This window comes from Eutrema salsugineum, unplaced genomic scaffold, assembly GCF_000478725.1.
Source record: "Eutrema salsugineum unplaced genomic scaffold, Eutsalg1_0 scaffold_6, whole genome shotgun sequence".
Lineage (NCBI taxonomy): Eukaryota > Viridiplantae > Streptophyta > Magnoliopsida > Brassicales > Brassicaceae > Eutrema > Eutrema salsugineum.
Genome location: NW_006256547.1, coordinates 7,589,657 through 7,602,032, shown reverse-complemented (window position 1 = coordinate 7,602,032; position 12,376 = coordinate 7,589,657). Strand labels below are relative to the sequence as shown.

The following is a 12,376-nucleotide window of genomic DNA, read 5'->3' as shown; positions in this document are numbered from 1 at the left end:
AGCATCCATTGGGCCTGTTTCCTGGGCATTGGGCCTAGTTTTTTCATAGTATATTTTTTTCGTTGTTTTTATAATTAAAATGGAAAATAAAAAAATGGTTACATTTTGACAAATAAGGGTAGTACCATGGAGATAAACTACCTCTGAGTGCCACTACTACAGCTATTAACAGTCGCTTTCCATGCCTCTCTCTTCAAACCAGTGGCTACTTACTCAACACTGTACGGTTTCAATCATTTCTTCTCTCCCATTTCTCTCTTTCCTCTCGTCCTTCTTCTTCTTCTTCTTCTTCTTCTTCTTCTTCTTCCCCAAAATCCCTTTTCTCAGCTCTCTCGCTAAGGTCTTTTTCAATTTTCGTACCAAAGCTGAATCATTTGCTTAGCGAGTTCGAAAGGCATAGTTTTTTTTCGGTTTGGAAAATGACGATCAGCGATCAGTTTCCTTCTGGGTTAAGAGTTCTTGTTGTAGACGACGACACTTCCTGCTTGAGAATTCTCGAGCAAATGCTTCTTCGTCTCATGTACCAAGGTCGATTACTCTCAAAGTTTCATCCTTTTTTTCCCCAATAAATTTTACTTATTTTTTCTTTTCTAAATTCTGTTTTTCTTTTGTTTGCAGTTACCATTTGCTCACAAGCCGATGTTGCTTTAAACATTCTAAGAGAAAGAAAAGGCTGTTTCGATTTGGTACTAAGCGATGTGCATATGCCTGGCATGAATGGATACAAACTTCTCCAACAAGTTGGACTCGAAATGGATCTTCCTGTCATAAGTAAGATTCTTTTATAATTGTCTCAAAGATTTGAACTTTTTTTTTCTTTTATTCAGTGTTTCTTACACTTGCTCTGTTTTTGTTTACCTTTCTCTAGTGATGTCTGTTGATGGAAGAACAACGACAGTCATGAAAGGAATCAACCATGGAGCTTGTGATTACCTCATCAAACCAATTCGTCCTGAAGAACTCAAGAACATTTGGCAACATGTAGTTCGCAGAAAATGGACAATGAACAAAGAGCTTCAAAGAAATTCCCAAGCTTTAGAGGATAACAAGAACAGTAGCAGCAGCCTGGAGACTGTTTTCTCGGTTAGTGAATGCTCAGAGGAAAGTAAACTTAGGAAGAACAAGAGAAGGGTTGATAGAGAAGACAATGAAGAAGATGATCTTCTTGATCCTGGAAACAATTCGAAGAAGTCACGCGTTGTTTGGTCGATTGAATTGCATCAACAATTCGCCAGTGCCGTAAACCATCTTGGAATTGAGAGTATGATCCCTAAAACACTATTGCTTATAAGGTCAAATTGATTGAAAATTTTGTTGCTTGTGAGTTTGTTTCCTGACCAGGATTCTCCTATTGTTTCAGAAGCTGTACCAAAGCGGATTCTCGAGCTGATGAATGTGCCTGGTTTAAGCAGAGAAAACGTCGCTAGTCATTTACAGGTTTGTTTGTTTGATTAAATGAATCTTTCTTGTTTTAAGAGTCTTAAGGTTTTTTTTTACTGAATCAATAATTGCAGAAATACCGATTGTATTTGAGGAGATTAAGCGGCGGTGTAGCTTCGCAGATTAGGGACACCGAGTCTATGGAAAGATATGAAAACATTCAAGCTCTGGTTTCCTCAGGACAGATACCTCCACAGACATTAGCTGCATTGTTTGGTCGACCAGTAGACAATCATATGTCTGGTGGTTTTGGAGTTTGGACACCTAGTGGTGGGTCTCAAAATGGAAACTTTTCGATTGATGTATCATCCTCTTCAATGGCCGTGGTTCATGGACTATCTTCCTCTGCAAATTTAAGGCAGCAATGTGATGGTTTCAAGTCAAACAAGGGAATGGATCACATGTCAATGAAGAATCTTGGATCTTGGAAAGGCCTCCAAGACAGCGAAAGAATCATCGATAATGAACACCATGGATGGCTTTAGAGGAGAAGGGCTCGTATAAGTTCTGCAACTGTTTCCTTCACATCTTCAGAATGGATTAAAAAAAGTCATAAGAAAACTTGTGTGTCGGCAAAGTTAGGGTAAGTGTAAGAAGATGACGAGCTTAGGACAAAGTCTTGTATTGTATTGCTAATGCTAATGCTATTAATGGGAAAGTAATGGTATCTTTTTAATCTGAAGATTTGACTATTTCTGAACATAGAAGCTTATAGATATCTCTCAACAGTGAACAACCATTGAACGCAAACACCTTTCTCAAAACGCAGGGCTTTTGTTGCAATTTTTATTTTATTTTGGGGGTTTTTCTTTGTCACAATAAGTTTTTACTTCTACCGTGATAAATAACCCACATGGCATGCAACAAAAGAAGTTAAAGCATGAAAGGCAACATTAATTAGTTGTGTTATATGGTTAATGTTGCACCACTTTAGCCAAACAAAACGCAGCAGCTGAGGCAATCGCTCCTATAAAGGCGGTTTCAAACGCGCTTCTAAAGGGTTTGCTGCCGGTGAAATGCCCTTTTCCGTAGCCAAATATGAAGAGAGCGAGCAGCGTTATAACCACAGACGCTACTACCGCGTCCAAGGCTTGCGGTATGAACATGTACGGAAACAGCGGTACGAAACCGCCAAGAACGTAAGCGATTGCAATCGTGAACGCACTTTGTAACGCTCTTTTTGGATCAGGCTTCTCTAGTCCCAGCTCAAACCTGAGTGAAACAATCAATTTAACTTCAAAATTTAACGAGTAACGTCTCACCTCTATAAAAATGCATAAACGTTTATTAGTATGTAAAAATTTGGTCCGAAGAGTGTAATTTGATAAACCCATTCAATAAACTCTTAACCAAACAAAAAAAAAACTCTTAACCGAACCGACTTCATATAGACATCGAACCGAATGAAAACATAATAATTTCCAAGGGTTACAAATGTTTGTTTAAAAATGAAATCCACCAAAATCATATCAAACCGAGTTTGCATGTAAGTTCAGTTTCACTTCAAATATTTTAAGAACAAAAACTCTCAAAAGTCACTATTTTTTGAAATTGGAAGTTGGACCAAATAAAGAATCTTGCCCACACCTGGAAAGTATAATCCCAGCTTTTGCAGAAAACTAAAAGTTTCCCTCGGTTTTCTACTTAATAGTAGAAAAATCCAACGTACACTCAAAACAATAATGCTTTATTGATCATTTAAACCAAAGTAATTAATCAAATTAAGTGGACTAACCTCATCATAAAATCAAGCCATGCTTGAGGATTCTTACGAAGAGCATTAACAACAGGTGAATATTCATGTGGCTCTATTCCATACTGTGCCAGAATCTCTGCCACCTCAGCTGCCTCTGTTTATATCCATTGTCGTAAACTGTGTTACTTACACCGGAAAAACTCCTCCGGTGGAGGATTTAATTATATTGAGTCAAAATAAGTCTTACCAGTTTCAGGAACGGCTACGATCTCTTCTTGTTCTCGTTTCATCTCTCTGGCGTAATGATCCGCTTCGCTCTTGGCCGCTAAGTACCTAAATTTATATTTCAATTTTTAATGTCAATAAGCAACTAACGAATTTTAACGGAGATATATTAATTCTTTGTAACACATATGATTATGATTAATGACATATGTCTACATGCATAACATAATTGTAAACCATCACTGCATGTTGCATAATGTTTTTAAGTCCTAAATAAACTCCTAGATTTTTTTTCTAAAAATCACAGTTTTATTTTTAAAAGACAAAGTTTATAAAGTCCCTAATATAAAGTAATAGTAAAAAGTCGCAGTTGCAACCAAGCAACCCATTAATTTTTAAAAATGTAGGACTATTTTTCTCAATGTATATGACTAAGAAACTCTTTTCTTTTGTAGCCATTAAGTCGAAATTTCAGTAAGTGTTATTAAAGTGTAAATAAAAATGAAACATGTAAATATCTCTTTAACTACATCTAAAAGAATGCTAACTAAATGTTTATACCCACAAGTATAAAAAGTAGGAGTATTGTTTCTGATAATTATGCTGTCATGCACTAAGTAGCAATTAATCAACCATATCATTGCATGTAGGATTTGTTTTTTCCATTTACAAAAGAGTAATCAAACTCAATCTTCTAGCCATTTAAAACGAAATTTACTGGAGAAGTTTACGTCAAACGTGTGAATAGAACGAAATAAAAGTTTATGTGTAATTAAATTCAAAATTAACTAACCCGCCGAGTCCCATGGAGATAGCGCCGGCGGCGACTTCGGCGATACCGGCGGTGAGAACAATAGAAGAAGAAGCATTAGCACCGGAGAGTCCGGCGGCGAGTGCAAAAGGAACGGTTAAACCGTCGGAGACCCCGATGATGATGTCACGGACGATTTCACCGGCGGTGAAGTGTTTCTCGGTGTGATGATCGAGAAGTGATTGCTTCTCTGGTTCGATAGAGATCCTCGTGATCTTATCTTCCTCCGACGACATTTGAAGATGGAATCTTTTTCTCTCTCTCTCTCTCTTTGGAGTGGTGAAGTGTGGAAACTACATGATATCTGTTTGTGTTTATATACACGCGAAGAACGAGGGTAATATCAAACCGTTTGTTTCTTTTTTATTTTTGGTTTTCGAATTTATCTCTTCCCATTTATTTCATTTTAATATTATGAATTTCATATTTTATAATTATTTATTTATAACCACTTATCATAAAGCTATTTAAAATGTAATTTATGTATTTCTACAAGTAATTACCATAAGTTTGAACAATATTTGTTAAATTTTACCTTAAGTCTGCCACATGGCTACACCAGAGATCACACAAATCTATAGCTGTTAAAACTTTAAAGTTTGACTACACTAAGTTTAAATATGCCTAAATTATGTACTATAATAAAATTACACAATAAAGACTTACTAAGATTTTAATTATATAAAAATATGGTTTTTTAGTTTAGTTTTTGGGAAAATAAAAACTCATCAAAGCACATATATATATTCATATTTTTTTCTTAAACCAGAAACCAAGCTTTTAATATAATAATCCCATTCCCATTAAAATACTTAAATGTTTATAATTTGTATGATACGGAACTAGAAAAGTAAAGTGGTCTAAAGAAATAAATCTCATTATGTTTTATTCAGTTAATGAGATTATGTTTTATGTATGTGTGAGCATGTGATTAACCGATAATTTGCATAGTTTATATTACATCGATTACTATTGGGGGTTATTAAACCAAAACTCGCGAGTCAAGAAAAAATATTACCTAACTACCAGTCGGGATAGTGCATAGAGACGAGTTAACACTACAACGTCTAGTGCGGCTTATAACGTTGGTGTCTATATATTGCATTGCATATTGGTCACTTGGAAAATTGAATAATTCGTTAGTTTTTGTGACAATTTTAAGTTTTAACTATATGTGTTATTTGGTTTGGTTGGCAACCGTAAAATCATCCCAACAGTAATAATTCTACCAAATTTTAGCAAAAAACAAAAAAAAAACAAAAACTAATAAATATGTAATCTACGAAGGCCATTTATAATGAATGACGTAATCATAAATATTTAAACTGAACTTATACTTTTCATTTGTAATTATCATACCAATCACCAGTCATGTTTCTAAAAAAAAAAAAATCACCAATCATTTTCAAAAATTAATGTTTTCTTTTTATTTTAACCACTCATAATATTTTTAAGCGAACCATCTCTTTGTCTTTTTGGTCAACATCGATCCCTGAACCATCTCATATGAGTTAATTTTAACCGCTAAGTCTTTTGACTTCATCACCAGAACTTTATTCATCGATAATTAGATCCCATCCTTTGCGTTCCACACAAGTTCGATAAGACAAAGGGAAATAGTTATCGAGTTTTGATCAGAATTCAGGTAAAAGTGCGCGTGTTTGCCACATGCATGTCTACAACGTGAAGCCAGGTATGTATTTTATACGTGGACAACACACGAAACTTATCTGTAGAAAGTTATATGTGAAAGCTACAAATCCTTACAGATTACAGTATGAGTCTGGAAAAGAATAACGCATGAGAAAAAAGTTTATTTACATGAAGCCATATGCAACGCTCCAATTCACACCCATTCATGTAATTCTTGTTTAACTTTTCCGAGCATTCTCGAGGTTATTAGAAACATTCAAAGTCTCATGTGACATAAAATTAACATTTAAGAAGAGAATATCCAAACTTATGTGATTTTGTTGAATAATAATTTTCATTATTAAAAATATAGTTTGGTTTTTATAATTTGATTGAATTTTAAACTACTTCCAAATCTATCAACAATTAATTCATGATCTTGTCAATTTTGGAAAACAATGAGTCAAATTTAAAAACTAACAAATTTAAAGAAAAAGGTTTGAAACTGGAAAAGTAAATTTACTATTGGCTATAATTTTTAAACTTAAAATTTTATTTTGACAGTTATCATTTTATTTTTGAAATAGCTTATATATCTATACGCTATACCCAACTGCAAGATAAACATGTGTGTTTGTGAATGACTATATTTAACTATGAGAAAGATAATTTATTAGTTTGTCCAATTATCTATTTATAAATATGGGCCAACTTAAAATAGGCTTGGTAATTATCACTCAGCCCAATAAACTTAAAGCTTCCTCTCGAAACCTTTGTATCTACTGGTTTTCAAAATTCTCCTAGCTAATATTCAATTCTTTTTCCCAATTCACCATTTTCTTGAATATATATATTAAGCGACTTGATAAATTCAAAAAGAATAGTTGTTGTTTCTCCAGTAGTGTAATTAGTTGATGCTTCAAATTCAAGGTTGTACAATTTACGTTTTGATCTTTTGACTTGTGCTTTGGTGCAATTTTAATTTTGAAATTGTATAATCTCGTCTTCGATTCGTTATTGGAGAAACATTTTGCGTGTTTATGGTTATTTTACATCTTCTCACACTCGAACCAACCAAAACCGAGCTTTTCCAAAAATCTGGTTTACAAAAACCAAATGAGACCACTACTCCGTGAAACCAAATTTTCAACCGAAACCAAAACCACGTAAAACCGGATCCACTCTTGCTTTGACAGTAAATGACTAATGAATCCAAATCACATAACACGACAAAACAGTACGAGATTGCTCACAACATCGCCGCCATAAGGGTAAAAACGTCAATTCAATAAACCTTTTCCTTCCCAACAAATCGGCCAAGGTCACGTGACACTAATGATGAGAAAAAACCTCTCTCTCCTCTCTCTCTCTTTCTCTTCTCGTCGTCGTCTCGCAAAGTCCCTTTTCAGTCATGGCATTAACCGTATACGACGCCTGCACGGAGAGGCAAAAACCCACCAAAATCCTCATTATTAACGACTTTGCCACCCCTTCTTCCTCCTCTTCTCCTTTCTTAAACCTCTCCGCGACTTTCCGAGATAACATCAGATTGTTTCTCCGTGACTACGCCGAGAAAGAAGATTACACCGTCGATGGCAACGCCGTCTCCTGTCTTTTCCTTGCCAGCGAAGCTACCGGCGTCGTTTTCCCTCTTTTCATCATCGAAGAACAAATCTCCGACGATTCATCTTCTAATCCTCTCTGCGATTTCTGTAGATGCGTTGGTATTTAAACCATATCTCACTACATATCAATCGTTTAATCTCCAATCTAAAACCCTCGATTAATTTCTGATTTTTTTTTTCTTTCCCGATTTCGTTTATCCACGTTTTAATTAGGTTGCTCACCCAAATCTCGTGATATGTTCTTAATCGTTTCTTAGGGTTCTTTTTTTTTTTTTTGGATTTCGAGTTTTCTCATGATGATTGTAAAATCTGATGTTACAGGTTGGGGTCATCATTATGTATCAAAGAGAAGATATCATTTGATAATCTCGAAGAGTAATGAATGGAAGAAGCCATTAACGAAACGTAGCTTGAAGGTTACTTCTCATTTGATGCATGGTGTGATTCACTGTAATGGCTTTGGTCACTTGCTCTGCATCAACGGTGGTGATCATGTCTCTAATAACTATCTCTCTGGTGGTCAAATCATGGACTTTTGGGACCGTCTTTGCTCCACTCTTCACACAAGGTAAAGAGATCATTAACATATTTCTCTTTACTCACTCAAGCTTATTGCTGTTTTACCAAGATTTGATATACACTAATTAATGGTAGCGAAGAGTTTCTTTATTTTTTGTTGGTATGAATAGTGAAGAGTTATTTTTTTTTTTTTTGCTAATTTTAGGAAAGATTATGGCGCGCATTTGATGTTATAGGAATTCTACAATGAAAGTAAGTTAGGACGAATACATTTTGCCTAATCGTAAGAGAGATTGTATCTTTGTTGTTAGAAATTTCACGTTGGTTTAGGACGAATAATTTTTTTTCTTCTAGTTATAGGGATTATGGCATTTCCATGTCGACTAGTAGATTTAAGGAAGATAGTAACATTGGTGTTTGAAATTCTACATCGAAAATAAGTTGGGATGAAATTGATAGTTTACTAATTATAGGAAAGACTATACATTGATGTTAGATATCTCACATTGATATGAACTAATCTATATATTGCATGCTCATTTTTGAGATAGAATCACAATTTTATTTGAGAATTAAATCTTTGTTTTTGGCTTTCCAATATAAACTATTTTTTTGATTAATTTTAAGCAAAATTTTGTGTTTTCCATCCCTGATTTTGAAATTCGTATCAAGACGTGTTGTCACCGATTTATGATTACTAACTATGATACATTGTTGTTTCATTTGATGATTTAGAAAACAAACTTCGATTCTAAAGATTGCAAACCATATAATATAGGTAAATATTTATGGATTTGAGAATGTAAAGTGAGTTGAATGAGTAGTGTTTATGAAGTTGTTAATCAATGATTCTGTCTTTTTGTAATGGCTTCAGGAAGATTTCATTGGAAGATATATCGAGGAAGGGATCGATGGATCTGAGGCTGCTCCATGGTGTTGCATATGGTCGACCATGGTTTGGAAAATGGGGTTATATCTTCTCTCATGGAAGCTTTGGGGTCACAGAAGAACAATATACTCGAGCTATTCATATTCTTAGCTCTATAGAAGTTGACAAGATAATGGAAGATTTCGCTGGAACAAAAAAAGAGAAAGTGATGAAGATTATGATCGGTTTTTACAGAGAATCCAGCGAAACCCCGTTGGTCACTCTCTCTGATTTGCTTCGGTTCATGCTTGCTTTCAGTTCCAAAACTCCCGTTGAGAAAAAGACTGCATTGGCACTAGTAGCAATGTCTTTAGATTCTGTTTCAAGTCCAAGTTTTGGAGACGATGAGGACACTGAGGAAAGCCCTTTTTACTCATCCCCTGATCAGGAGTTAGATAGTAACGAGAATGATTCTGCCGCAGACAATGTCCTAAGTGATGATGATATTCCAATCGCTGACATAAAACCCCCTGTGTATGACTCGTTTGATGCTTTGGCCAAGGGAGAATACTCAAGATATCCAGGAAGGAGGTTGAATGAGGCAGCACAAGCGGTTCTCAAAGTATTTGGAGAGCGAAAAAGCATCATTACTCGCCAAGAGCTTCGTGATGCTGTTAGAAATAGCATTGGTGATACAGGGTTGATTGATTTCTTGCTCAAACACATTGACAAAGTTCTGATAGGTGACCAAATAGTTCAGAGGTTCACAAACCCGGAATCACGGATGTTACAGTTCTCCCTCCGGAAAATCAATGCCCGTGGTGGTCTAGATCAAGATGCGAAAAAGAGAAAGAAAACGAAACCGCGTGATGCCAATGAACGGACATCTACCACTCCTGGACTGGATCCGTATGAAGACATTTTCTATCTGTATAAGAATCTCTTGTTAACTTATCCAGATTCAGACATATACAGCGATGCCTCTGAGGATATCTTGAACTGCAAGAGCTTTGTGAAAGAATGGCCTTTACCGTCTTACCAGGAACAGAACAGTTTGACAGTAAGCTGCCAGGTTTTGCCCAATCATCAAGAACTACTCAGAGACTTCACCAGGCAATTACCTCCTGGAGAACTCGTGATTGTTCCTAAAAACGCAACGATCAGAGAGCTTAAATCTGCGGCAGAGAAAGCTCTGAGGGATACTTACTGCATAATGGAGAGATTTGAAGTGTGGGAGATCAAAAGCAAAGAACTTGAGAAGATGGATGAGACTTCTTGTCTGAAAACAGAAGGTGATAAGAGTAAGACAGAGTTTCTGGTGACAGGGTTTGGTCTGGATACAGGGACTGAGCTAAGGTACGAAGCTGGTTTCGATGACTGGATTGTTAACTGCAAATGCGGAGCCAGAGATGATGACGGTGAAAGAATGGTGGCTTGTGATGCTTGCAAGGTTTGGCACCACACAAAGTGCAATTCCATAGAAGACGATGAAGCTGTGCCTTCGGTGTTTCTCTGTAACAGGTGTTTTGGAGATCGCATGAGATCCAAGAAACGCAGTCTCGCCGTTCGTTAACTCTAACTTGCGCAACAAGTCAGAACGTGTTGCGGGAGCATCTTTTATTTTTTCTACATATTTTAAAACTTACTTATTGACCATCTTATTTAATTATTGGTAGAAGTTTTCAAGCCGTTGATTATTTTAGCTTTAGTCCTTAGATCAATGGTACGAAGCCAAAAGAGAAAGTATCTGTATATATTATAACGCATTTATATATATCTCTCTCCCAGATAATCACTATTTTGCTCCAAACATTGGATTAATAAAAACAAAAACGGTACTTAACTCAAAACTGAAAAGCATTCTTTCAGAGAAGGTATATGGTTCATAATGTACTTTTTTTTTAATTCAGTTTCTGGTTATAATATTTCATTTTCATCAATATCAATGTTACCATTTTGCTTATTACGATTTCATGAGTTGTATATACTAACCGAATAATTAAGTTGTTACATTGATCTACTTGGATGTCCTAATCTGAATACATATAAATATGAACAATATGATCAACTTAAAATTGTTTGTTGATTTTTTACAATTTTTTTTAATATTCAGTTTTGTAATTACCAAATTACATAAAACAATGCTTTGTAATCGTAAAAAAAAATATTTTGCAAAAAGTAGATTTAATGTGGCATATGATATTGCCAGGGTTAACAAATGTATTGTAATTGTAAATTGAGTACGTAGATAATATTGTACAACTTGAGTATATAATAGTGAGGATGTATAAGAGAGAGATGAATACATGACATGTGGAACATGCATAACATTGAGATTAAAAAGCACATGCATTATTCTCTATTGCTCCAATCTCTCGTCTCCTTCAGTTAAATATGTCATATCCAATTGGCTCGCAACATTCCTATTTTATTCTTTACTTTTTGTCTGCCATAATCATACCCAATTACTAGTTTTTTTTGTATTACTTTCTATTGTGATTTAATTTAATTTAAAGTGGATTTTGCTGCCATAACATTATGACCATCATTCTTCTTTTTTGTATCATTGATTATCAATAACAGTAATCCACATAAGTAGAAAATGCTATATGGTTAAAGATTTTATGTTTTACAGAGTTGGTTTAAAGGATAATTATAGTCTTGTTTAATGTTTTTTGTTTTATATTATTTTGTTCGAGACAAATATCGCGACAAAGGTCTCTTGACCCAATAAACGCGCCATGTTGACTAATGAGGCCCAGGTGGTCAATAATCAGTATATATATATATATATATCTTTAATTGTTTTCTAAATGATATTTTTTTCACTAAACAATTCATTCATTATACATGTATCTGATTAAAATACAATACTTGCTGGGTCTGATAAATTTCATTTTTTATATGGTGGTAGATACAGTCTGATTAGTTATTTATTTGGTCACCATTATGTTTATATTATATTGTCTTCAATTTCAGATATCTTTTAAAAGAAATTATAGCATGCCAAAATATTGATTTAAAATTTTCGTATAATAATTGCGGTTATACTAACACTCCAAAAATTGAATAAAATTCACTCGAAAAAAAAATCGCAGTTATACTGTATTATACTAACGTACTTCTTCTTTGTTTTGTCAATCAGTGCTTCTCTCTTGAAAGTTATGAATTCTTAACATTAGTTTATTTGAATATATTATCATAAATAATAAAGAGAGGAAATGATAATGATGGGTAATACTATTTTAATTGGAAAAAAGCTGTCTGTTATAATAAAAAATAAAAATAAACAGGCTGCCAGAGACCATTATCGTGATCATTTGATGTAATGTATGCTTATATCTTCGTCATTACCAGTTTTTCCCTAAACAGCATTAAGAATAATATTGCAAAATATTCACATTTCTTAAAAGCATTAAGAATAACACTGCATAATATTCACATTTCTTATTTGTGGGTTCTAGGGAATCAACATAATCTCATGAACACCAAACTTTGGAAACTTTTCGGGCCCATACCTATCTTTTCTGCATGATGAATAATAAATAAATCACTCATAA

General features: G+C 34.5%; 3 protein-coding genes across 3 annotated transcripts; 2 read left to right on the top strand and 1 right to left on the bottom strand.

Annotated features, from left to right (window-relative positions):
* Positions 1 to 94: 94 nt before the first annotated feature.
* LOC18013285 (two-component response regulator ARR14) lies at positions 95 to 2,122 on the top strand. The gene is given in 6 exon segments (XM_006395790.2): positions 95 to 528; positions 619 to 771; positions 869 to 1,261; positions 1,361 to 1,437; positions 1,515 to 1,809; positions 1,812 to 2,122. Coding segments are annotated over 6 exon segments (1,119 nt in total). The 5' UTR covers positions 95 to 419; the 3' UTR covers positions 1,904 to 2,122.
* Positions 2,123 to 2,212: 90 nt separating this feature from the next.
* LOC18013284 (vacuolar iron transporter 1) lies at positions 2,213 to 4,442 on the bottom strand. Its single transcript, XM_006395789.2, has 4 exons — positions 4,155 to 4,442; positions 3,384 to 3,469; positions 3,176 to 3,290; positions 2,213 to 2,652 (listed from the first exon to the last, which is right to left on the bottom strand). Exons 1-4 carry the CDS (start codon positions 4,406 to 4,408, stop codon positions 2,355 to 2,357), a joined length of 753 nt encoding a protein of 250 aa, XP_006395851.1. The 5' UTR covers positions 4,409 to 4,442; the 3' UTR covers positions 2,213 to 2,354.
* Positions 4,443 to 7,215: 2,773 nt separating this feature from the next.
* Positions 7,216 to 10,389, top strand: LOC18012655 (PHD finger protein At2g01810). Its single transcript, XM_006395788.1, has 3 exons — positions 7,216 to 7,528; positions 7,751 to 7,997; positions 8,823 to 10,389. Exons 1-3 carry the CDS (start codon positions 7,216 to 7,218, stop codon positions 10,387 to 10,389), a joined length of 2,127 nt encoding a protein of 708 aa, XP_006395850.1.
* The last annotated feature ends 1,987 nt before the right edge of the window (positions 10,390 to 12,376 follow it).